We start from the raw sequence: 27,619 nt of genomic DNA on the forward strand, positions 1-27,619 counted from the left end.
TCCCTGGTGGTCCAATGGTTAGGACTTGGCACTTTCAATGCCATGGCCAGGGTTCAATTCCCGGTCAGGGAACTGAGATCCCACAAGGTGTACATCATGGCCAAAAAAAAAAAGTAGTTACTATAAATTCCTTTCTTTAACTGGCCCTCAGAAAGCATGGCTAATAAATATTAATTTTTGGAGTATTAGTACTTAAGCTATAGTAATGGCACCTAATAATATCTTACATTTTAGCAATTTTTACTTTTCTGGTTAATAAACATTTTCGTGTATTTGATTTAAATTTGATGCTCATAACAATTCAGTGGTAGCATGGCATATTATGCACATTTTTAGATGACAAAACTAAACTTCAGAGGGGTTAAATGTCTTTTCCTAGGTTTCACAGCTCATAAGTTAAAAGGGGCAGATCTTCTGTCTGGCTTCCCATTCCAATTTTGGAATTTGTTTTCAACACTATTATACTATTCAGAAACAAATAATATGTAATTCTAATAGATTGATTCCAGTAATTAATTGATGGCCCGTTTTTCTGCATATTTGGCCATGATTGAGAGTTTTTAGGAATTGTAGAATCATGTGACCCCACTCCAAAACAACCAGCTGCTGAAAATGGCTGGTGAATGTTATGGCTGTTAAACCCAGCTCTCACCGTTGAGTGAGCTATTTTAGATTCTGAACAGAATTTTAACCTTTTTACTCTTGGGGTAGGCTTTGCAGGACATTTGGTCCTGTCCAAAACATCTGTAAGATACTTGGTCCATGCCAGAAGGTGCTGATATTTGGTCTTGTCCAAAACCATTTGGCATAGACGAAATCTGCTCATGGGCTTTTTGAACAGGAGCAGATTTCAAGGACCTTTTGGTTTGGACCAAATGTCTTATGGATGTTTCAGACAGGACCAAGTATCTGCTAACCAGAGTAGGTTGTAAGTCACTTACTCTGAGCTTTCTTTGGAGGATTTTGGGGATGGAGGCAGGAACTTTAGAACCATAATAGTTCACCTCCCACTGGTCTCTACCCCATTCCCGAACAGTCAGTGAAACATGGAAATATTTCCCAATTAGTGACATATACACTAGGTAGGGACTGTTTTTGTCTCTGTAGAACTGGGATTTAAATAAGCAGTTGGATTCTCTCACAAGAGCCATGCCTTAAATAGAGTTAAGGAGAAATGGAGTGGAAAGTCTGTAGAAGAAAAAAAGACCCTAAATATGAATTAAAATTGTAAATTATTTAACATCACTTCATAATGCTTTCAGCTTAAGATTTGGGGATAGGGAAGGGGCTTTCTAAAAGCTAGGCTTTTCAGCTCCTTTGCCAGATGACTTGTAGGTGGCTTAAAATAGATAACTGCAAAATATTGTAACATTTCAGTGAAGACCTAACTCCCTTTTGTTCACTGGTTTGCCTTTGATTCAAGCAAATGCATAGGTTCCAAATATTCTGTTTAATTTGGGCTAAAGACATGATTTGTAACATAATAAACCTAAAAAATATATTTATGCATTTATGAATTAAAGAATGCTTTTGCTCTGATATAACTTCCTGGTGATTGGTTTTCTCCAGTAATAGTGCTGATGCAAACCATGACTGCAGATAGCCAATGGAACAGTTAACTATTAGTACAGTAAACATAACTACAATATCAACTCATGCCTACAACTAGTTTTTGTCTTCTTTCTGCTTACATGGCTTAAAATTAAAAGTGGGAAGAGATACGCATTAATTTTCAATTGGCATTTAAAATTTGCTCTGGTTATGTTTGTTTTGTGTCTGATATCCACCTTTTTAGGGTTTTTGTTTTTAGCAGTTGACTAAGAGGAAGGACAGATAGGGAACTAATGAGACAAGACAACGAATGAATTTCTGCCTCTAGAGAGATTTGCTATATCCTGTGCTCAGGGTTCTCCAAAAGTATACATCCTCCCCTGTTACTCTGAGGAGCTAGAATTTCATTTATACCACCCTCCTTCTTTGTACAAAGAAGCTGTAGGAGGTTGCTCAGAGGTCACTGAGACATGAGATTGAGACTGAAACATCCCCTCTCTCTAAAAGTCAAGCTGGATGAACAGTTATTTAATTGCAACAGCTGGGAGAATAAAATGATTTAAACGGCGTCTTCAATTTGCTTTCTCTGTCTTTTCTGTAACTTATTTTATACATTCCTTTAGGAATCCTTTGCTTCCATCTGTAGACATCAAAAAGTATTATCATTCCTTTAACATCTCCTTTAAATATTACCTTCTCTGTGAAGCCCCTCTTAATCCTTACTCCTGTGATAATTATATTTTCTCCTATATCCCCAAAGCACTTTGTATATCTGCTATAATATTTATCAAAATCTACCTTGTAAAATGGAAAAGTACATGTTTCTCATTTCACCATTATTGTGGTTCTCAGTGTCCATCACAGCCTAATTTTAGTATATTCTGTACAAATCTGAAAATAAATATATTAAATTAGAATGATTGCTAATGTTGTTTCTTCTTGAGTAGTATGAGACTGGACATATCAATAAAAAAGTTTTAGAGGGTTGGGAGCTTTTAAAGAAATAGGAAGGGAAAGGAGGACCCTTGGATTAGCTTTATTGAAGTAGAGAAGGTTTTGGAAGAGAAAAATATGCTCTATTACTGGTTCTTTCCTCTCTGTATCTCTTTACAATGAAAAAGGTGCCCCCTCCCCTTCTTTCTTTGGCCAAATCCTGCATCTTTGCTCTGAATCACACTCTCTGTTTACCTCTTTGGGGACTTAAATCCATCAGTTGTCAAAATTAGACTCAATTTTCTCATCTTTTTATGCAGAGTGACTTTTGCCTATCATTTAATTACAAAGATACCATTTAATCTTTCTAGCAGTTGAATAAGAAAAATGAAAAAAAAGTATAAAAATAACCATCTTGGGCTTCCCTGGTGGTGCAGTGGTTGAGAGTCCGCCTGCCGATGCAGGGGACACGGGTTCGTGCCCCGGTCCGGGAAGATCCCACATTCCGCGGAGCGGCTGGGCCCGTGAGCCATGGCCGCTGAGCCTGCGCGTCCGGAGCCTGTGCTCCGCAACGGGAGAGGCCACAACAGTGAGAGGCCCACATACCGCAATAGATAGATGGATAGATAGATAGATAGATAGATAAAAAATTCTTTTAAATAACCATCTTAAGTTACCTATTCTCATACCTTTCTCTACCTCTCAGTTTCTGGTATTTCTTAATATTTTCACATTTTTCTTTGATGCATTTTGAGGTAATGGCAAAATGCACACATCTACATAGTTTGAATATCTTGAACTGACTTATTTAGTTTTAATATTTAGCTGTTTAAAACCTATTAAAATGTAAAACATTTGGAAAAAAACAAAGAAAAAGTAGGAATACCAAATGCTGTGAGGATGTGGAGCAACTGGAACTCTCATAAATTCCTTGTGGGAATGCACAAGGTACGGCCACTTTGGAAAATAGTTGGTCAGTTTCTTACACAGTTAAACATACACCTACCATATCACCCAGCAATCCCACTCCTAGGTATCTACTCAAAAGAAATGAAAACTTATGTTCACACAAAAATCTGTTTGCGAATGTGTATAGTAGCTTTAGTCATAGTCACCAAGAATTGAAAACAATCCAGTTTGTAAAACAAGTGTTATAAATGGATGAACAAAGTGTGGTACCTCCTTACAGTGGACTACTATTCAGAAATAAAAAGGAGTGAACTACTGAATCACACAGTATAGATGAATTTTATTTTTTTTAATTTATTTTTATCTTTGGCTGTGTTGGGTGTTCGTTGCATGCAGGCTTTTTCTAGTTGCAGCAAGTGGGGACTACTCTTTGTTGTGGTGCGTGGGCTTCTCACTGCGGTGGCTTCTCTTGTTGCGGAGCATGGGCTCTAGGCACACGGGCTCAGTAGTTGTGGCACAGGGGCTCTAGAGCACAGGCTCAGTAGTTGTGGCACATGGGCTTAGTTGCTCCACGGCATGTGGGATCTTCCCAGACCAGGGCTTGAACCCCTGTCCCCTGCATTGGCAGGCGGATTCTTAATCACTGCGCCACCAGGGAAATCGCTAGATGAATTTTAAATGCATTTTGCTAAGAGAAAGAAGCCAGACCTATAAGACTTATATACTGCATGATTTCACTTACATAACACTCTGGAAAAGGCAAAAAACTATAGGGAGGAAAGCAGGTCGGTGGTTGCCAGTGTCTGTGGGGATGGAGAGAATTGGTTTCTATTAATGCGTATCATAGGGGATTTAGGCGGGTGATAGAAAGTTTGTATAGGGAACTGTGCTTAGTGGATGCACAATTTATGCATTTGTTAAAACCCATAAACCTGTTCACCACAAAGAATACACTTCATATAAGTTTTAAAAACCCACCGGGATGTGGCGAGAAGGATGGAATACAGATACTGACAAATGAATAATCTAAGTGTATTACAAATGAGTCACATAACCACACTGAATGTGTTAAGTACTCAAGTTAGTAAATTTGTTTCTCACAGGGGTGTAGGTTAGAAATTCTGAAACGACTTTACTTTTATTTGTATTGTTCAATAAATAAGTAAATATATTGTAGACAATCAGCCAGGTTTCTCACTTGGAGAAAAGAAATTACAAATAAGGAAAGGGAATTCATTGTTGCTAAATTGGAGTCAGAGGTGTCAGTATGGACTCGTTTATTTATAAATACAGATAAGTATAGACATATGTGCATGCATTATACTTACATATAATTTTTTCCTACCTCTATTGAAAAGGGCTGCAAGCAGTGGGACCCCAGTAACAATGAGCATATGTATCATCCAGATCTTGGTTTTTAAATGCCATTCTTTAATAAAAGGAATCATGACTCCTTGGAGAACTCACTCCAGGGCTGGAGTAGGGAAAATAAAAGATGAGACTAGAGCATCTGGTGGTGCCAGCACGCTTAAAAAAAAAAAAAAAAAAGGCATATCAAAGGGACATAGAAACCATCCAGAACTCCCAAACTGAAACAACTTGAACAATAAAATAAGGATAGTATTGATATTTAATTATAACCCAAAGAAAAAACAAATATTCATGAGTCCATACTGATGTCAATAACCAAACAAAGAAATGAGGTGGGTCGGGGAGAGAAGTGACAGCACTTTTAGAAGAATTGCAATTATAAACACAGAAGGATTGTGAGGAATAGAAAAAAACTATCAGAACGCAGTAGTATCTTGTTACAGGCAAAATAAGATCCACCAATGAGTGGGAAGAAGTTTAAACAGAAACAGGATATTTGCATAGTCTCAAAGTAGCCCCCCTCTGCCCCACCCCAGAATATTACATAATTACAAAGGGAAAATTAGTAACTACTGGGTGAATCCTGGTTGGCATCACCTCAGCCAGGGGATCAAGGTTAACATCACCACACAGATCAACAGGTAATTTTTTCCCCTACCCTAAACCCAATGTGTTTTTGATAGAGAAACCTACGTTAGTAATAAAATGTCATTTGATTTTGATTTGGTTTATAATAGTAAACCTCTTTTCATAGCCAGGTATTACATTTCCATAGCACTTTATTTAATAGTTCACAAAGCATTTTCACCTACATGTTATCTCTTTATAATCCTCATAATACCTCTGTAACATTGATATTACAATCTGCATGTTTTTTAACCATCTGCATTTTGTAGATGAAGAAACCAAGCCCTGGACAGGATAAATGATTTCCTTCAGGTCACATGGTGAATTAGTAGAAGAGCCAAGAATCAATCTCAGATGCTCTGAATTCAAGTCCAAATTTCTTTGCCAAGAAATGAGGTTTTTTAAATAAATTTATTTTATTTATTTATTTTTGGCTGCACTGGGTCTTCGTTGCTGTGCGTGGGCTTTCTCTAGTGGCGAGCAGGGACTACTCTTCATTGCGGTGCGCAGGCTTCTCATTGCGGTGGCTTCTCTTGTTGCAGAGCACGGGCTCTAGGTGCGCGGGCTTCGCTGTGGCTTGCGGGCTCTAGAGCGCAGGCTCAGTAGTTGTGGGGCACAGGCACAGCTGCTCTGCATCACGTGGGACCAAGAAATGATCTTAAAAATACTAAGAACTATGATTAATGACTATAAAGAGCTCTAGGTAAATATGGAGAATATTAGGCATTTTTACTTTATATATTGATATCTATATATCATCTATAATATCTATTCATACATTCTAGAATATATATTATGAAAACACATACTAGTTTATTCTACATCATATTTTTCAAAGAGTCCCGTTTAGTCTGGTAAGAAAACCTAGAGGTTTCAAAGGCCATACTGGAACACTTCCGTATGGCATTAGAAGAAAAAAAAACATAATCAGTCCAGGAATTAAGCACTATGCATGCTCCATTTTGAGCCTGGAAAAATAGAGAAAAAAATCTGAAACTGTCTGCCCATAGGTAGAGTAAAGCAGATAAATGGGATATTTAAAATTTGCAGAAACCAATTAGTAAGTTGACAGTTTAAAAGAGAATAATGCTCTTTTGGGGTTATTTAGATCTGTTAATATGCTGACAGCCTGTCTATTCATATCCAGCTGGTACTGAGTCCTTGGTAATATAATCAACAGCAAACTGGAAATACAGATGGAGTAGATATGATTATTGTACTGCTTGAAAAATTTGGGTACCAGTATCTAACTCCGGGGGAAGACAACCCTTTATAGAAGGCACAAACATACAGTTGTCCTGTAATAAGTTAATACTGAGTCATGGTCTTAAACAACAGTGAAGTCTTTATGATTTGATCCAGGTTATTATCTTTATTTAAAAGAGATATTCAGTGAGGTAAATTAGTCTTGTCAGATTCTTGCCATTTACTTTTTTCAAAGTAATTCCCACATTTAGGTGGTTGAAGACTAGAGCCAGAAAAAGTATCTCGTAGTTTCAGAATAGGGATAAATAGCACAGTTGAATAATTCACAGCTTGAAGTGCATATGACAAAAGCGAAAACATCATTTTTTATCATCACAAGGCCTTGAATATATAAATATCTATCTCTTTGCTTAGAAATAAAATTTAAAAGAAAAACAAAATCATTTATATACTACAATTTTTATTGCATTAGGTATGAATACTGACATCAACATTTTATCATAGGACAAGAAATACCAGCTTCTACATGTTGGCCTGTTTGTAGAAAAGGTTAGGACCAAAAGACTGTCTTTTAAGTGAGAACTAGAGTTAAAATGGCGTATTTCCTAAGTGTTCTTTATTACCTGACCTTGCATACTGTCCTCATTGACTCCAAATTAAGTTCTAAGAAGCTGAGTGTTTACCTTGTGGCCAGCATTTTGTTAGGTTCAGAGCAACAGTGAGATTTTTTTTTTTTTAATTACCATTACTTCATTTGACACTGAAGTCTGCAGGGGAAACAGATGCTGCTTTAACAGATGTTCTGATTTGGAGTGAGACTGCAAAAACCCTTCCTCTCCCCACTCCTGATTTGTATGTAAGATGTACCCTTCCATCAGGGCCTAAGGTTCAAGTATTATTAAGCATTTGGTATCATTAATTTAATAATAAACCTAATACGGGCAGACACCGTGCTGGCCCCAGGGGATAAGATGAAGAGCAAAGAAAATGTTTCCTGTCTTCACTGTACTCACAGTCTGCTGGGGGAAAGCGGATAAGTAAAGAAGCTATTACAACTAAGTGTGACAACTGCCACAGACAATAGTGACTTCTTTCTTTTAACTTCTAGTAACTTCTGGAATTCCAGTGTTTTTCAAACTACGTTGCAACCCATTAGTGGGTCTCAAAGGTGTGCATTTAGAGTAATTTTTTAAAAGCAGTAAGAAAATTTGATGCACAAAAAGTAGAATAATGCAATGAGTCCCATATACCCATGGCCCAGATTTAAGAATTAACGAGAATTTTTCATTTTCCCACTTTCATTTAAAAAAGGAAAATGGGGGGGCTTCCCTGGTGGCGCACAGTGGTTAAGAATCCGCCTGCCAGTTCAGGGGACACGGGTTCGAGCCCTGGTCCGGGAAGATCCCACATGCTGCGGAGCAACTAAGCCCGCGTGAGGCAACTACTGAAGCCCGTGCGCCTAGAGCCCGTGTTCGGCAACAAGAGAAGCCACCACAACGAAGAGTAGCCCTTGCTCACCGCAACTAGAGAAAGCCCACGTGCAGCAACCCAACGCAGCCAAAAATAAATAAAATAAATTTATTTTTAAATAAATAAATAAATATAAAAAAGGAAAATGGGATAGTTGAAAATTAAACTAGACCAGACTAGAACAGGATGGGCTACAAAATAATGAGAGTATATTGCACTATGAATACTGCGCAGAGAGAGAGTAAAGACTGTTCTTTAAAACTCAGCAGCAGAGTCCATTAACAATGCCCTGGAAATAAAAATAGAAGCTGGGTAATAAAGTCTAACCTTTTTTTGTTTCTTTTCCTTTGCACTTAGTCTAGTTTCACTTGCTGGGTGCAGAGGCGAGCGAGGCCTCTGCACCCAGCCCTTCAGAACAGGGTTCCTCCTGCAAAGTGGCTGTGCCGATTCCTCACCTCAGCAGGCTATGTGCAGAGGTGCTACGTGCGCACCTCAATCCAAGACGGCAGTGGCCGGCCGTGTGCAGGGGTGCTGCGCCTGGCACTGCGATCTGGAGCATGAGCAGCACAGCAGCGCTGGCCCCAGGAGAAGTCCACCCCCTCCCCGCTGACCAGATACCTACAAAGCAGCCCAGCTGACGGGTATGGGGGAGAGTGGGTGCTCTAGGGTGGTAGCCTGTGTCTCTCAGTTCTTTGATCAAAGACTAAAACTTTTCTTTGCTCCTGAAGCCAACTGAACCAAACTCGGTCTTGGTTTTGTTTTGGTTTTTTGAATTTTATTTTATTTTTTATACAGCAGGTTCTTATTAGTTGTCTGTTTTATACATATTAGTGTATACATATCAATCCCAATCTCCCAATTCATCCCCCCTCCCCCGCCGCTTTCCCCCCTTGGTGGCCATACTTTTGTTCTCTACATCTGTGTCTCTATTTCTGCTGTTGGCTCAAAAGAGACCATGCAGAAGGTCCCTTGTTAGGGACCAACTGGGTAGGGTCTGTAACAAAACGTATGTGTTTGCACTGGGTTCAAGATATTAAAAAAATGTATAGGGCACTATCAAAAAGGAAAGAAGGAAAAGAAAGCCATTGTATCCGTTTGTATCCCTATTTCGAAAACAATGCTCTGTGAGGCTTTGAATAAATGTTTAATGATAATAACCTAGAGAAACTGAGGAGACAGTTTTAGAAAAAATTCCAGGATATACTTAAAATTAACTTTTCAAATCAGGGAACTGGCTTGCAAGGTAGTATTTTCATTCTTATACAAACCATTATTATTCAGCTAATCTTGACTAAGGACCTGCTCTGTTCCAGGCAATATGTTAAGTGCTTGGGATGTAGAAATAATTAAAACACAGCCCTTCTTTCTCAGAGCTTATTAGTGTGTGGAGGAGCTGCTGGGAAGAATAATTTACCCTCCACATCAACACATGAAAATGCTCATTTCATTGTAACTAACACACACACACTATCGCATGCATGTAGAGCTATATTTTATTTTTGTTTATACTAATGAGATCCTGTACATATGAATAAATTGTTCTTCATTAAATAACCTATCAGAAACATCTTTATAAATCAGTACATAAAGGGCTACCTCATTATTTTTGGTGGCTCTATCATGTGAATGTGTCATAATTTATCCATTCCCCTACTAAATAAGTTGTCATCCTGAATGTCCAAAGCTGAAACAAACCTATATCTTTACACACCCTTGCTAGATTGTCTATAGGATAGATTCTTCAAAATGGAATTGCTAACTATGGTTGCTCTTGTATTTTAACTGTCAAAATTTTTTGCCTTCCAAAAAATAATTGCTAGTTTACATACCCACCAACAATTTGAGTAACTATTTCCCCGCACTATCACCAACATTGTATATTACTAATCCTGTATGTTATTAAACTCACAATTTGATGGTCACAAATATCTTTGTTTTCAAATTTTGCATTTCCTAATTTACTAGTGAGATTGTTCACCTTTTTATAAACTTGCTATTATTCTATGAGTCTCTTGTATATCCTTTGACCATTTTTTTATCAGATAATTCATTACCAATTTTTAGGGGTTCTTTAGCTATTTGATATATTAGCCTTTTATATATTGCAAATATCAATATTTTTTCTATCATTTGTATTTTAATGTTGGTTATGGTAATTTTGTAGAACTGAAGTTTTTTTTAATCTTTACATGAATATATCTGTCACTTTTGTTCTTTATGGCTTCTCACTTTTATATTTTGCTTAAGAAGGACTTCTCCATTCTAAAATTATGAAAATAACTTCCCATATTTTCATTAGTACTTTTATGAATTTAAAAAGTGCTTATCTCATTAATCTAGCTGAAAATAATTTTTGTGTGTAGAGGGAGGTCAGGGGCTACCTACCCAAATCTGACAATGGCCAATGGGTAGACAGTCTTCCTGACATAATTTGTTTAAAATCTTCACGATAACCCTGAAAGGCAGGATCAGCCCCACCCGAACCATGCCAACTGAAAGTTATTATCACTGTTGAATCAGAATATATGCTGAACGGGCAAAAAAATCACCGGCATTATCAGTGCTATTGTTCTAGACACAGTTACATGGGAGTCTACAAGTACATAATCAGGAACTCTCCAAAAGATGTCATTTTTAGTAAACAATTTTGTGTTAATATGCTTTTTTTTTTTTTTTTTGCGGTATGCGGGCCTCTCACTGTTGTGGCCTCCCCCGTTGCGGAGCACAGGCTCCGGACGCGCAGGCTCTGGACGCGCAGGCTCAGCGGCCATGGCTCACGGGCCCAGCCGCTCCGCGGCATATGGGATCCTCCCAGACCGGGGCACGAACCCGTATCCCCTGCATCGGCAGGCGGACTCTCAACCACTTGCGCCACCAGGGAGGCCCTGTTAATATGCTTTTAATTACATGGTTCTCTTAATGTGATACCTGGACAAAAATATACATATTTTATAAATGGTGGAAATAGTAAAAAAACAAAAAAAAAAAAAAAAGGAGGGAAAAGATGGCGAGGGACTTCCCTGGTGGTGCAGTGGTTAAGAATCTGCCTGCCAATTCAGGGGACATGGGTTTCAGCCCCGGTCTGGGAAGATCCCACATGCCGCGGAGCAACTAAGCCCATGAGCCACAACTACTGAGCCTGTGCTCTAGAGCCCGCGAGCCACAACTACTGAAGCCCTGGCGCCTAGAGCCCATGCTCTGCAACAAGAGAAGCCAATGCAATGAGAAGCCCGGGCACCGCAATGAAGAGTAGCCCCTGCTCACTGTAACTAGAGAAAGCCCGCACGCAGCAATGAAGACCCAACACAGCCATAAATAAGTAAGTAAGTAAATAAATAAATAATAAAAAAATTTTAAAAAAAGATGTTGAATGGTATAGAAGATAACACTATTGCCTGGATAGCCCAACAACAACTACCAATCCCCTCCCCCTTGCTTGCCTCCACTACAATTGGAAAAGTCTACATACTTGATTTCCCAGCCTCCCAGTCAACCAGGGTGACCATGTGACACAGGTCTGGCCAATAGATATAAGTGCAAGTCTTCTGAGAAAGCTTTCACTTTCCCAAAAGGGCAGATGTGTCTGGGCCCACTCCTTCTGCCTTTTTCTTCTCTGAATACAAATGTGATGTCTGAGCTGCAGCAGCCATCCTGTGTCTAGGAGATAACTGGCTACCCTGCCTGCTAGGGATGTGGCAACAGAAAGAGCCTGCATCTTTGATGACACTGATAAATGATAAACACCTACATCTTGGGACTGCTTACATGGAGACTTCTTGTGATACAAGATAATTAAATATTGTTATTCCTAAATCACTGTTAGATGGGTTTCCTGTAGCTGAAAGTATTTTTAATTGGTACGAACGGTGCGAGTCCAATATTCTGGAAACTGAAACAATACAGTTTTAATATTTCTTACTAATGCATTTATGAAATCACAAATTATTTTCTAGGGATTACTTTTTTGTGGATAAAATCTCACAAATAATTTAAAATGGTAGAATTTATTTAATATAATGATATATAAGTATGCACATACACTTTAAAAAATAAGCATGTGAACTACAATCATTATAAAACATAAGTCAGCCTTAATTTAATATTAGAGTAAAAGAACATGTATAGAAGTCAGTCTAACATTTGTTGCATTTGCCTTTTAAAGTTAAAATACGTAAAAGATTTAGCACATTGTACTTTATCTTATTTCAGTTTTCATGTTACCGTCATTAGGTATAAATACCCTTATGAATATGCCAACTTATAACTTACATTCAAATAACCAAAGTCAAGTCCTATTACAATTATTAAAATACCATAAATCACCTAAAATAAATTATCTAAAATAATACTAGCCTAAATTAAAACCCTGAGGAATTAAAATCATTTTACACAATAGTTTTGGTTAAGTGCAATTCCATGTTTGTACTACTTTATTTAAGGTCATACTTGGTAAGGCATAGTAAAAATAAAATCTACATAAGTTACAGTCTAAATCTATATTTTATTTCTTGCTACAAAGTTGTTTTGTTACTCCAAAAAGTAGTTTTTGCATGTCATTCTGGACCTCTTCACCACCTGCTGGCTTATTTGCTTTATATACAGTAAGATTTGTGCAGTAAGCTGAGCTGCCTTTATATGGTGGTTTAGATAAAATGCACCTGAAGAACTACATGCTAGAGAGTTCATGTCCGTATTCAACCATGGCCTGCACAAACTGCTTGAAGACTCGATCCATGTAAGTGGACTGCCTTGGCCAGATTCCCTCCAGAAAACCAATATGGCCTCCATAAGAAGTAAGGACCAAAGCAACATTAGGGTTTTGCTTAGCAGCTTCTATTGGAATAGCTTGACAAAAAATGGGCGGGGGGAGGATAAGAGAAGGGAAGGAGAGAGAAAAATATATAATTATTAACAGTTTTTGTTAGGAAAAGTATGTGCCTTTATCATTTCCAATCATTATAAATCAAAACATCATTAAACAAATAAATATTCATAATGAGTATGGCTAATGGAATAAGTCTGACTAATTTGTGTCAACCACCTATATTCTTACAACAGTTCATGTTCACAGTTATATACTTGACAATCATTTTTGGAAGAATCAATCGAGTAATTAATCACAACACAAAAGTATAGGCCCAGTCTTGTTTTGAGAAATTAAATAATTCAAGAAATGGTGAATACTTACATTATGTTATAAGATTTCCACTTAGGTGCTACACCAAGAAAAAAACCCAAACTAACCGTATCACCTTTGTGAGAGTTATAAATTCATTATGTATGACTTTGGTTAACTTTACATGAAGTTAGATTCCTGAGGCCAATTGGTTGGTGGCTGTATTAAGGATACAAAATTATACATATGATTTTTAAAAACATATAGATAGCAGAAAAGAATGGCATAAAATACTCCCAAGTGGTAACAGTGTTTATCTTTGGGTGGTAAAACACTGGTGATTATTTTATTTAATTTATTTTTTTCCTTCTCTGAATTTCTGTTTATAGTCAGGACAAAGAAAAACTTTATTTTGAAAATATAATTGCTGTATTTAAATAATCCTCCAGTAAGGACAGTCTCTTCAAATGCTCTACAAAATTATGCTGAGTAAAAACTTTAAAGGACATGAGTTAAAGTTGTTTTATTTTTATTTTTCCCCCAGGCTTAGAGTTCAAACAGTGAAACCTTTTGATTTAAGATCTATAATGGATCACAACCTGGTATGAGAAGTGTTTTGATTTCAGATACTGCTAAATCTTATATCCCTAATCCCTAATTAAGATAACATATGGTTGATCCAGTAATTAGACCTTTCGTATCTTGGGTAGAGTCTTAGGGGTAAATGAGTTCATTAAAGGTAAGATCTCCCTACCCTTCCAATGAAGGAAAGGAAGCTGACACACTATAGGACAACTGAGACCCTTTGAAGATAGAGCTGCTGCGGGGCCCAAACTGCATGTTTAGATTATCTAAATTGGACCTCTCAGGGAATTCCCTGGCCATCCAGTGGTTAGAACTCCATGCTTTCACTGCTGAGGGCTGGGAAACTAAGATCCCACAAGCCGCGGGGCACAGCAAAAAGAAAAAAAAATTGGACCTCTAACTACATTCCTTGAAGAATAAACCTAGAGAACCTAAATCAAGGCCTAGGAAGCCAAGTCCTTGTCCTAAATGGGTCCTGAACTCACATCCTTATCCAGCTACACCTCAAACAGAACATCTATCTTGGAATCAGGTGTTAGAGCTTAAAGGGCAGGTGAAATGACTGATACTATTTATGTTTTTCCTTTTTCACCTTACACTAAGGGCTTAGATTATGAGTGCTTCATTTGTCTCTAATGGAATTATTAAGAGCCCCAATTTCACACTCTGGATACAGTCAGGAATTTCTAACACACTGATAGTTACAGTCATATCAGAAGAACGAAAAGCTGGGCCATTCAAGTCATGTGAAAGATACTGGCTGCCTGTGCTCTCAGAATACAGACAATTGTCCACTCCTTTAATGTGGCAAGATGATTTTAAGGGCTGGGAAAGAATAAGAAATAGTGAGCTTAAACTTCAACCAAGTGGGTCAAGACAAGTTAAATGCTGGGAAATTTTTGTTGATGGAAGAAGGGTCCATGAAATGTAAAAATAGATAGAGAAATAATGATCTTCCTTAATCCAATGAAAATAGGCTAAACAATCTCCATGTAATTCAACTGATTAAAGTTCACAGTTACGGGAATTCCCTGGCTGTCCAGTGGTTAGGACTCTGTGCTCTCACTGCTGAGGGCCTGGGTTCAGTCCCTGGTGGGGGAACTAAAATCCCACAAGGCTGCATGCAGAGGCCAAAAAAAAAAAAAAAAAAAAAATTCACAGTTTAATTTTTTGATTTGTGGTCAAAGACCAAAAGTTCCAGCCATCTAAAATTACCTGTGATTTAATCATAAATAACACATTAAAATGATATCCCCTAAAGAGATGGTAAGTGACTTTTTTAAAAACATACTTTGGGGGGCTTCCCTGGTGGCACAGTGGTTGAGAGTCCGCCTGCCAATGCTAGGGGACACGGGTTCGTGCCCCGGTCCGGGAAGATCCCACATGCCGCGGAGCGGCTGGGCCCGTGAGCCATGGCCGCTGAGCCTGCGCGTCCGGAGCCTGTGCTCCGCAACGGGAGAGGCCACAACAGTGAGAGGCCTGCTATACCGCAAAAAAAAAAAAAAAAAAACATACTTTGGGGATTTTCTGAAATTTTGGCAATACATACGTGCTGTGTTTGTACTCAAAATAATTTTTTTTAATGAAGTACTTGGGGAAAATGTTTTTAAAGTATTTAGGGGAGAAATAAGGGAAAAAAGTTTTATAAAAAGCTTTGTGAAATTTCGTTAGAAAAACATTAGAGGTTTAAGTCTACTTATCCTTAAGATAGTATGATCACTTCTAGGCGTCTTATATTGCTTTAATGTATGAACACATCCACATATATCTTTGTTACAAAATTCCGTATTTCTTGAATTAAGAGAACGAGGAAGTTAATTTGGACATAATTTTCTTTTATATAGTATCCGGGGGAAAACAGACTCTTTCCCTTCAAATATGACCTTATAGTCCAAATGTGCTACATTCATTGAGTTATCCAAGGACATCATATTAATAAAGTCTCAAGCTCTCTTCTAGGTTAAAAGGGGACAAAAACTTCAAAGCCTTCTGTATAAGAACCTCAGGAATAAGGGACTTCCCTGGCAGTCCAGTGGTTAAGACTCCATGCTTCCACTGGAGGGGGCATGGGTTCAATCCCTGGTCAGGGAACTAAGATCCTCCAAGCTGCGTGGCCAAAAATAAATAAATAAAAATAAAAACAGTAGAAGTTACTCTTTAAAAAAAAAAACCTCAGGAAGAAAAGGCAAGTGATGACAATGTACTCTTGAGGCAAAGATACTGTAACATAGTCTGTCCAAAGAACAGTTATTTGATAAGAAGGAAAGGTTGTAAAAATGAGAACAAACAAAATATTGAGTCATAATTTGTTCTGAGGCTCTCACAGTAGACTAGATAAGGGTCTATGAAGACGTTTAAAGTGATCTGAGACATTTAGATACTAAATTATGAGTATCAAGGTTTTTTTTTCTGTTTATCACAGTAGAAAACATTATATGGCTGACATTTTGTTTCTTATTATTGTATTTTCCTAAAATATTTTAAAACAGTTAATTCATGTCAAAGTGTATACAAAGATGTTAAGATTACCATGACTGGGTGAAAAAACATCATCCACAGAATTCAGACACAACACTGGAATCCCTACTGATTTCAGTCTACGATTTGGACTGGCATCAGTATAATAATCGTCAATTGTTCGGTAGCCAAACATGACTGAAGTAAATCGCTTATCAAATTCTCTAATGGATTTAGCCTGAAAAACAAAAACCGATTATATTTATTCTTGGAATCAAAAAAGGAAATAAACGTATTACGTAAAGTTTCTCTCCTACCTTCATGACATGATCCATGTCAATTTGTTTTACAAACATATGCCGGTGCCTGGAAAAAAAGAATTTCAAAAGTAAAAAATTAAGGTCATTCCCATCTCAAACATACCTAAAATATGTAATGATAAGTAACTTAGCACAGGGAATAAAGTTGTTACTCAATAAATATTTACTTAATTAGACATGGCAGGAATACATTGATATTTGTCCTGAAGACTTTTTGTAAAGTTTATTTTTTTATTGAATGATTCTTTAATTCTATAGTGCTTTACAATTTTCAAAAGTTTCACATACATGATTTCATTATATTATATCCCCTTTTTAAAAATCCCCTACCTCTATACGGCCCCTCCCCCGCTTCCCTCTCCCCGCTGGTAACCACTAGTTTGTTCTCTGTGAGTCTGCTTCTTTTTTGTTCTATTCACTAGTTTGTTGTAATTTTTAGATTCTACACATAAGTGATATCATACAGTATTTGAAGTACATGAAGACATTTTCTAAAAGTACTTTTTCTTAATTGAGGAAGAAGGAACCAGTAATAATAAACAAAATAATAATAAATGAAAGTGTTGTTTCATAACAAATTGTACCTACACACCAATGCTATTAAGCCAATTTGGCCAAAAAGGCCTCACTTAAGCCAGAAGCTTTCAACTGGGTAAATCAACTGAAGATTTATCTTATTTTTTAAATTGCTAAACTGAAAATTAGAATTTATATTTTTGTATACTTAAAAAAATTTTTTTTATTGGAGTATAATTGCTTTACAATGTTAGTTTCTGCTGTACACTGAGGTGAATCAGCTATATGTATACATATATCCTCTCCCTCTTAGACCTCCCTCCCACGGCCCCCCATCCCACCCATCTAGGTTGTATACTTATTTTTAAATGTTGGTTATTTTTCTTGTGTAACCTATATTTTAATTCAAATCATTCTCTTCCTTTTTCTTGCTACTGACCCCCATTTCAGTGACCATGAATAAAAATACAATTCTGTAGTATTTTTAGCAGTATTTTACAGTCAACATCTGTAATGTAACAAATAGGTTAAGTTTTTTTTTTAATAAAGTGCTTTTTAATTAAGGAATGTATATTGTTCTTTTTTTTTTTTTAATTTTTGGCCATGCCACATGGCTTGCGGGATCTCAGTTCCCCGACCAGGGATTGAACCTGGGCCACGGCAGTGAAAGCCTGGAATCCTAACCACTAGGCCACCAGAGAACGCCCCAAAATAGGTTAAGTTTAATGCAGTGTCTAATGTCAACTTTCAGGGTAACTATGGTTTTCAGTTAAGTTATGCACAAATTAACTGTACTTTTTATTTAGAGTTTATATTTAAATTTGTCAATTCACTTAAAAATGCATGGTAACAGTTATCAAAAAATAAACAGAAATATCCCATGTTCTTTGTTGCCATACTGTTTAACTGTTAGAAGATACCTAAACAATTTCAGAAAAACTAATGCAAAGATAATATTTTGGTAATGTTAAGAACTGTAGGGGCTGAGAATATCCATATTTTAAAAGCATTCTCCTAAGCCACTAAAACATACTATGTTCATAACACATGCTTAGAAATCATATTATTCATCTCTAAAAACACTTAATACATTACTTACTACCTAGGGGAGAATTAGGTACTAATAAGATTAGCAAAGAAAATAGTAGAAACTATTAGAACAGTGATGAAACGGTGATCTTCCAGGTGGGGCACAGAGCCTAGAGGTTGTACAAGGTAATCCCCTGGGGTACAGAAAGAAAACAGAGCTTTTATCTGTATTTTTAGCTTATACTTAAAATCTTTTTATTTTTGTATATATTGACAATAGAAAGAATATTTTGGTGCAGTAGTAAATGCATATAATGCAAACATAAATATACATATATTAGCAGTGTTATGCTTGAAAACATTTTACTGTGGCACGTAATCCAGTTTGCAGACATCAGGTGTTAAAGATGACTCACTTATTAATGGAAGACTGGAGGCAAGTTGTCAAGTAGTAATTAAAAAGCAGCCAGTTCAGTGGTTTCTCCAATGACTCCGAGCAAGCAAAAGTATTCCAACCAACTGAAAACGTTGCAGCTGCCTTCAAAGGAGTTTTTGACCCCATTTTGCCAAGGTAATTTAAAAGCAGCATTCTAAAATGAGGAAAGACAGAAAACTCAGTGATGAATTCGTTGTCTCTCTCAAGACATCCCATTTCTAATTGTGGACTTTAACTATGGAGAAGAAAAATATAAACCGGTGTTCAAGTCCTTTATCTTGGAAAACCATGCAAGTATCTCTATTCTTTCCTTACATTCGCCTATTTATTTATCTTGCAGTCAGCTATATTGAGAATGGGACAAAGCATACAGTTATTACTTACATGTGTACCTTTCTATGAAGTAAAACACAAGAAAAAGCCACTGTAAGAGTGGTTTTCTTTTTGTTTTTTTCAAAATGATATTGGGGATTTATTAAAAATTTGCAATTCCCTGGGCCCCAGCCTCCAGTTGAGTGTTTAATTTAATACATGGGGGTGTTTCAGGCAAACTTTTTCTATAGAGGATCACAAAGTAAATGTTTTGGGCTTTGGTGGCCCTACAATCTCAGTTGCAACTACCTTGTGATTATAATTTGAAAGCAACCATAGACAATACTTGAATAAATGGATATGGCCATGTTTCAATAAAACATTATATGTGGATACTGAAATTGAAATTGAAATTTCATATACTTTTCACATGTCATGGAATAGTTTTGATTTTTCCAACCATTAAAAAATATAATAACCATTCTTAGCTCTTGCACTGTACAAAAACAGACAGCTGGCCAGATCTGACCTCCAGGCTGTGGTTTGCCAAGACTTGGCATAGATGAAAGATCACAGAAGGAGTGGTTTCCAAATGTGGCTGCATGTTGGAATCACCTGTGGAGTTTTTAAAACTATTATCGACGTCTGGGTCTCACCTTCAGAGATTCTGAGTAATTGGTCTGGGTGGCCATTCCGGTTGCCTTTGCATCCTTGTACCCTACAGCAAGTTTGTAAGGGCTCCCTCGTCTAGAGTTAGACTTTCTGAATTGCGGCAGAGCAGTTGGCCCCTAAAGTCACTTGTTTTCTCTCCCTACTCCCTCCTGCTATTCGTCCTTATCTCCTATCACATATTTTCCTTTCGTTTTATCAATTTTCCTGATTCTACTCTAGTTCTATTTTGGTAAGAGGGACAAGAATGGAGTTTAACCTGCAGTAATGTCAGAAATCTAAGTCTGACATTGCCAACTAAGAGAAAGGATGATAGCCTAAATTCTGTTTCTCATATTTTCCATTCTTTATTTCTCCAATTGCCCAGATTCTGAAATAGGACAAATGAGTAAAAATTCTCTCATTCTTTTTATACAACCCAAATGGAAAAAAATCCATTTACAGAGTGAATGTGATTTTAGATAAAAAATGGAGATTTCATGGTTTTTGTTGTTGTTTTTGTTGCTGTTGTCCAAGGTTTACTGAAAATATGACAGCACAGCAGAAAGATTCACATGGCTCCATGTGGTGTTTTAAAATTCATCCCAACTGTAGGCTGAGTGACTGTAGGTTAGACAGACTGCCAAAGGCCAAGGGCTTCAGCATTTCCTTAGTGTCAGAAACTACTTCAGTGATTTCCTGATCCAGGGCTGAGACCTCAGGCTGGAGATTTCGTTCTTGAAAACAACTCTTCATTAATGACTGGTTTATAGTACTGTGGTTCACTAAGCTATTTAGGGGATAATGCTTACTCTCCTGCAAAAGGGTCATTCTAGGGTCCTAGTTTTGGTGGCCCTATTCTTTGGCTGGAGGTCAGAGATTTCTGAGTCTGATGTAATAGGCAAATTGAAAGGGTTGGAAGTGAACCTCAGGAGTAGGAAGGACCTGGAATAGCTATGACTGAGTAGGTGGGGATGCTTCTTGGTTATTACTCAGGAGCAAAATAATGTCAAGACATTACCCCCCAAAAAGCTGTCTTACTTTGGCAAGAAAAAGACTCCATTTTTCACACACCAAAAAAAAAGAGAGAGAGAGAGAAAAGATAACCCATGGATTAAGAGATTTAAGAGACACATCAATCTCAATATGTGGACTTTAGCTGTCTGCTGCCTCAAACAAACTGTAAAAACCAGCCAACAGGGCCTCCCTGGTGGCGCAGTGGTTGAGAGTCCGCCTGCCGATGCAGGGGATACGGGTTCGTGCCCCGGTCCGGGAGGATCCCATATGCCGCGGAGCGGCTGGGCCCGTGAGCCATGGCCGCTGAGCCTGCGCGTCCGGATCCTGTGCTCCGCAACGGGAGAGGCCACAGCAGTGAGAGGCCCGCGTACCACACACACACAAAAAAAACCAGCCAACAGACTGATGGGGAAATAAAATACTGACTGAATATTTGATGATATTTAGGAATTATTGTTAGTTTTGTTCAAATGTAATCAAGTATTGTGGTGGGTTATTGTTGTTGTTTAAGAGACTCTACCTGTTACAGATACCTACAGAAATCTTTACAAATGATGTCTAAAGTTTATTTTAAAATAATCAGAGTTGAGAGGCAATGGGGGGGTGGTAATACTGACAAACAAGATTATCCTTGAGTTGACAGTTATTGAAGCTGGGTGATGAGTAGGTATGAGGCGTCATTATACTCTTCTTACTTTTATATATATTTGGGAATTTCTATACATTTTTGAAGCTAGTTTACCAACTCATTGGGAGATTGGAATCAGACTGAGTCTAGAGCAGCGTGGATTCCTTGGCTAGACTTAGTTCTGTCTCAAAACCCTTACTTGGCCCCAGGCATCACAGGCTTGGAGATTACCCAGCCTGGGCATAAGGATCTTTGACAGATGCTTCTGTCTGCTGCATCTCCAAAAAGAAAAATGTGTCAAGCTGTAAAACACATCCCCGAGTGGTAAACCCACTTGGGAACATGTCACAGTGCTAGGCAACTAGAAAGGGTACTTCCTTTGAACAATTTACAAGACATTAATATTCAACAAGCTGCAGAGGCTCGCGGTCAAGTTCGCACTGAGGCTTCAGTTCGACAAGAATAGGCAGTTCCCAGGAACCTCTGAACACAGAATCTGGGCCTGTTTATGTAAGGTCTGGCTTAAAAAAAAAAGTCAAGAATTTATATGATTAAAGGAAGAAAGTTCAGCTGGGCACCTTGTCCTTTAAGGTTCTCATTATGGGGCAAAGGGAAGAGAAGTGAAATACTTTCCTTTAAGCACAATTCACAGATTCTGCCTGGGTTTTCTGCGGTGATTCAGATTTCTTCCTTTAGTAGGTCAAGTCAGACCTTCCATGCTAATGTAAGAAACGTATTCTTTTCTTCTTAGTTTTATGTTTATCAGAATCTAAAAAGCTGTTGTTAGAGCCGATTTTTCAGAGCCTATCATTTGTAAAGCTGTTCATTTTCAAGTAAACATGCTCCTAAAATGTTCTGAAAACTGAAATGACAGATAAATCAATTACAAAATTAAGAAAAATATAGTATTTTCTATTTCATGTGTTTGTTGATTTTGGACAATGCTTTAGGTAATCTAAGCATAGCAAAATGCCATATAATAAAAATTGTGGATTTTATTAAGCTCACTATTACTACAACAAAAAGATTAAACAATTATTAGTAGCAATAAGCCTAAATATATAAATATAAAATAAATATAAATATATACATGGCATAGAAGGTCCAAAAAAGCCCCTGTGCAAGCAGCACAAATTAAAATATTCATTTGCTTAAAATAGCAGCTGGAGTAGGGGGTTACAAACAGCATTTCACAGTTTCTAGGAGAGCATTCTAGGGAAGGTCCATTTGCCCAGCAACAAAACTAAACAAGACAAAACAAACAAGAAAAACACCACCTGGGGAAAAACTGTTTTGAAGGCCTCTTCAGTTGGAGAGAGCAATAATAATTATTTCTACAACTGGAGTGATGAAAGTCATGGTACAAGTTCAGCTTCCTGAATGGTCCTGGAGAACACGGTGGCAGGGATGGCTGGGAATACATCAGGGAATCTGAAGGTCAACGTGGCTGCCGCCCAGTGATAGAAATCAGCTCCAAGGGGTTCGGACAAGCCTTCGGGCTCACAAAACCCCAAGCACCCCAAGGAGGTACTTGTATACTTCTCACCACAGAGACCAGTAGTCAAGGAAAATATTAAAATTTACCTGAATTAATTCCTTCACTCATTCAGCCACATGTGGAGAAATATGATAAAAATAATCAAACATTTAAATGCCCATGTAGCTTACAGTCATCTGAAAGAGGCAGTCACTAGCACCACTTCCCTTTTGGACGTTTTAGAAGGAAAAACCTTACCCTCCCATTGAAACTCCTGCTGCCAGGAATGGAGCAGAAGGGTACAGACTGTGAACATGCTGAATGACTGTCTCCAAGTCTTCAGTATTCGCACAACAGTAAGTCCTTGGCGTCTGCAAGCAATGACAAGTAAAGCACAAAAATTATAATCAGGAGGTTAATCATTTGTGTAATGCAGAATTGTAAAAAAGAGCAAGAAGTCATAAATATGAGAAAATGACCTTTGTTTGCACATACTATGAGTCATAATAATTTATCATTTTCCTGTCTTGCAGGACACATATATGCCATTTAGGGTCAGTGTTATTTGAGATGGCACTAACAAAAGACTCTGATCATGCAAGAAAGCCTGGACAAAAATGGGGCAAGACCAGTACAAATACCTCAAATTAAACAGATATGCAGTACTGTACTCAAATGTGTCTCTAACTAAACAAGAACAGAGTAAACTTAGGCAGAAAAAGTGGAGACTCACACCTTTTTATAGGAAAAAAACAACTTATGCCTGACAAAGCCAAAGCCAAAGTAATTCTTATTTAAAAACACAGTCAAGGGCTTCCCTGGTGGCGCAGTGGTTGAGAGTCCGCCTGCCGATGTAGGGGACACGGGTTCGTGCCCCAATCTGGGAAGATCCCACATGCCGCGGAGCGGCTGGGCCCGTGAGCCATGGCCGCTGAGCCTGTGCGTCTGGAGCCTGTGCTCCGCAACGGGAGAGGCCACAACAGTGAGAGGCCCGCGTACCGCAAAAAAAAAAAAAAAACACAATCAAGCAACCAAAAAAGGTTTTCCAACAATACCACAAAAAATTTAAATTGTGACTCCTTTCTTACTGGGGAACTGTTTTTTCTATCTTGAGTGCTGTCTACCAATGAAGGAGTGTGATTTTCTGGCACTGCCTTCACTCTAGATAAAGCAACATCCAGTGTGCTTTATTAATTAAATATTTTCTTTTTCAATAATATTTCCATATAACCCCAGCTGTGCTACACTGAAAACAGACACTTAAAATGTTAAAATATGTAAAGCTGATTATGCCTCAATACATAATGCATTAAAACAAATGGTTTTCATGTGAATTTCATCAATAGGGGCTCTGTTTCCAGCAGAAAAGCTTCACAGATGCTCTATTTGAGATCTGGGAGCAGAGGGCAATCCTGTCTGTACAATGTATGTGAGAGTGTATATATGAATAAAGTATATGTGAGATAAAATAACCAGAAATTTAATCACAAAGAGAGAAATCTGGTAACCCTTTTATTACCCTAGTAAAAATACCGAAACAAGTTATGTGTGCCACCCTGATTGTAATATTCCAGTAAACTATGATTGGAAGGTTATGTGCCACCCACCATTCAATTACTAATGAGTAGTCTGAGAAAATTACAATTTTCACTGAAATCTCCACCTAAACTCAAGGCTGAAATACTCCAATTGCCTACTACCATCTTTTTGAGATCTGCAAATATAAAACTCACCAAAAGACAAATGTTAACCTGACGTTACTTACAATGGCTAACATTTACTGAACGATTAAATTTGTGTCCACAAAACCCTGAGGAAGATCTTATTATTATACTTAGGAAACTGAGTTATTAATAGAAAACTGAGTTTAGAGAGGTTAAGCAACTCCTGTAAACTCCTGAACAGCTAGTAAGTGACGAAGCTGAGATACTTCCAAAAATACTTTGTGATTAAATGCATTTGAGGGGCACAAATTCAATGTACAATCTAAACAGAATAATATCTACTACCAGTCTCATTCATAGTGACTGCAGACTTTGTCACAAGAATTCTGGTGAAAAAGATCATCCCTACTTGGCATTTTTACTACATGTGAGTTTATTCACACTGCATAGTTTTTTAATTTCTGTATTATTTATAAACAATCACCAACACATACTCTCGTTATGCAGGCTTCAAGTGAAGTATGTGTGTACATGTATGTACACACACATACACACACTTATACATGAACATACACACAGAGTTAGGGTATGAGAAAAATGGCCTATGGAAAAATTATTAGGATCAGAGAATTTTAGTTCCAGGAAGGACCGGAAATAGCACCTCGTTCCTTATTTACAAGTGGGGAAACTGAGGCTCGGCAAGTTTGAGTAATTTGCCAAAGGTCACAAAGTAGCAGAGCTTGGAGTTTATATTTGTAATAAGTAAACTACTTCTTGTAAAGCACTAGGGTTCCATGAGATATTTAGTAAGCAAATCAATATCTGGTACGCTCAGACATAGGAGCTTATTTTTCCCTAAATGTTTTTCTCCCAGTGGATTACATTAAGTTGGGAACTGATAATGCTGGTGTGGATCAAAGCTGCCAGAACTCTGAAACTCAGCGCATCTAGAGCCTCTCTGGCACGATCTGCTGCCTGCTGGCCGCTCCCTTAGCTTCCATGATGGCTTCTTCCTGTTCTCATCCTGCTGCTGGCTTTCCATTTCCTGTCATTCTCCCCACAACCCCAAATATGAGAATTTATTTCCATAAGTTTTGTCGTAGGCCTGCATCTACTCATTCTCTGGTCAGTACCCAATTCCTGGAGGTCTGGTGTACCTTCACAGCTTCATCAACCACCTCCAGGCAGCGACTAAACCTGAATCTCCAGTCTCTTCCTTCTTCCTGGACTCCAGATGCAAATTCCCAAGTTCTAGAAGTAATGTTCTGTCAGTACTTCAGACTCAAAATGCCCCAAAGTAAACTCTTTTATCTCTTCATGAAAACTCCTAATGCTTCTCCTAACTTCCCATTTTTTCTATAAATGACATCTACATTTTCTTAGTCAAAACTGTAGGTGACACTGCCTTCTTCCTCTCCCTTAACCCACAGCCAATAAACTTCCAAGTCTTGTAGCTTCTTCCTCCCCAGAATCTTTTCAGGAAACACAGGCAAGCCCTTCTTTCCACTCTAGTAAAGGCCCTGGTACGTTAGATTCTCTCAGAAGGCCCCAGGGACAAGGATGTGAGTGCAAGCGGTTCATTTAGAAGGTGATAGGGGGAATGGGGAGTAGGGGAGTGGTGAGTGAGTGTGAGTCAGAAAGAGTAGGAAGCCAGTAAAGAATGTTACCCAGCAGTCTGTGGCCATGGACAGCTGGGACTCAATCCCCTTGGGGCACTTTGGGAGACTACAGAACAAGGCTCAAAATTATCCCAACCAAGTGGCAAGGGAGCTGGGTTATTTGCCCACCAGTTCGCTTCAGCCACTGGTTGAAGGCAGCTCCTGGAGGATGTTAACTCCCTGGCACTCTGGTCTGCCCTGAGCAAAGGCTCAGCAGGCTTCCATGGCTAGAGAAGGCCCCCAGTCAAAGAGATGGGGGTGCTTGCAGTGGGAAGCCATCAGGTAGGCAAGATGGGAATGGTAAGCACCAACGGGAAAAAGGTGTGGAAAGGGTGTGGCGCCAGCTGTCTTTGCTCCCAGGCCTTTGTACCGCTCACCTGGACTACCAGGTGATAACCTCTGAACTAGTTAACTGCCAGCCTTTCCTAATCACCATCCATAATCTTACATCCCATTCAACGTGAGATTAATCTTCCTGAAGAACACTTCCAGCTCTAATCATGACAGTGTTTCTGATTAAAATTCTTCATTAGCTTTCCACTGTTGACTGAATTAAATCCAAAGTCCTCTGCTAAGGCCCTTCACAATATGCCAAGTAACCTTTCCAGCTCTGCGTTTTACTAGTCCTCCATATGTATGGATTCTGGTCCATGGGACACTGCTGTTCTCTTGTCTGCTAAGTCTCTTAATATCCTTGCCACCTGTGTAAACTTCATCTGCCAAGTGGCCTTCACAGTCAACTCTGCCTGCTGAAATCATGCCTTGAAAAAATTGAATAAATGTCAGACAAAAGGTCAGACTTGGCCCCTGTTCTCCAGGAACTCACAGCCTTTCCCAATTCTACCCCTACTTGTCCCGGCCAGCCTGCTCCCTGCCCTTACTATCTATATGTGAGGCTCTCTCTATTACTATCTTGCTCACCTCTATACAGTCAATACATACCTGTTGAATTGAATGGAAACACACAGGGTTGAAAGTGAGATGACCTGATTAGTAACTTCTGATATGCAAACCTACGTGGTTATACCACACAACCTCTTGCTACTTGATGGGCTCCAACAGGAAACATCATATGCCTTCTTTCTTCCTAGGACTTGAGTCCCATTAAAGAAAGAATTCACCTAGGATACACAGCAAAGACACTTATGGGGGTAATACATTGAATTGGTAGGCCTGGCAGAAATTTTCCTCAGGTTTGAAGATATAACTTTATAGCATCTTTTTATTTTATTTCATTTTATTTTATTGGCTGCATTGGGGTCTTCGTAGCTGCACACGGGATTTCTCTAGTTGCGGTGAATGGGGGCTACTCTTCGTTGTGGTGCGCGGGCTTCTCGTTGCGGTGGCTCCTCTCGTTGGGGAGCACGGGCTCTAGGTGTGTGGGGTTCAGTAGTTGTGGTGCTCGGGCTCAGTAGTTGTGGTGCACAGGCTTAGTTGCTCCGTGGCACGTGGGATCTTCCTGGACCAGGGATCGAACCCATGTCCCCTGCATTGGCAGGCAGATTCTTAACCACTGCGCCACCAGGGAAGTCCCTATAGCATCTTTTTAGATTTAAAAAAATGTTAGTTAATTCTCAGTTGCTAGGGCTGCTAATACCACCAGCAACTATCCTCTTATTTCATACTTCCAGAACAGAGGTAAAGTAAGCTGCATCTAATCCCTAAAGGGAGGAAGGAAAACCTGGCAGG

At 38.5% G+C, this 27,619-nt stretch overlaps 1 protein-coding gene and 1 non-coding gene across 2 annotated transcripts in view; one reads left to right on the forward strand and one right to left on the reverse strand.

Annotated features, from left to right (window-relative positions):
- On the forward strand, window positions 1–72 carry TRNAE-UUC (transfer RNA glutamic acid (anticodon UUC)). Its single transcript has one exon. It is a non-coding gene; the product is annotated as a tRNA-Glu (tRNA).
- A 12,454-nt stretch (window positions 73–12,526) lies between these two features.
- Window positions 12,527–27,619, reverse strand: part of ABHD3 (abhydrolase domain containing 3, phospholipase) — a 38,221-nt gene continuing 23,128 nt past the window's right edge. Inside the window, exons 5-9 of the mRNA XM_060119068.1 lie at window positions 22,867–22,979; window positions 18,507–18,680; window positions 16,543–16,591; window positions 16,298–16,463; window positions 12,527–12,912 (exon numbers count right to left, since the gene is read on the reverse strand). Coding sequence (XP_059975051.1) covers window positions 12,734–12,912; window positions 16,298–16,463; window positions 16,543–16,591; window positions 18,507–18,680; window positions 22,867–22,979 — 681 coding nt within the window. The 3' untranslated portion in view covers window positions 12,527–12,733. The remainder of the gene's footprint in view (window positions 12,913–16,297; window positions 16,464–16,542; window positions 16,592–18,506; window positions 18,681–22,866; window positions 22,980–27,619) is intronic.

The sequence above is a fragment of the Mesoplodon densirostris genome, chromosome 15 (genome assembly GCF_025265405.1).
Source record: "Mesoplodon densirostris isolate mMesDen1 chromosome 15, mMesDen1 primary haplotype, whole genome shotgun sequence".
Lineage (NCBI taxonomy): Eukaryota > Metazoa > Chordata > Mammalia > Artiodactyla > Ziphiidae > Mesoplodon > Mesoplodon densirostris.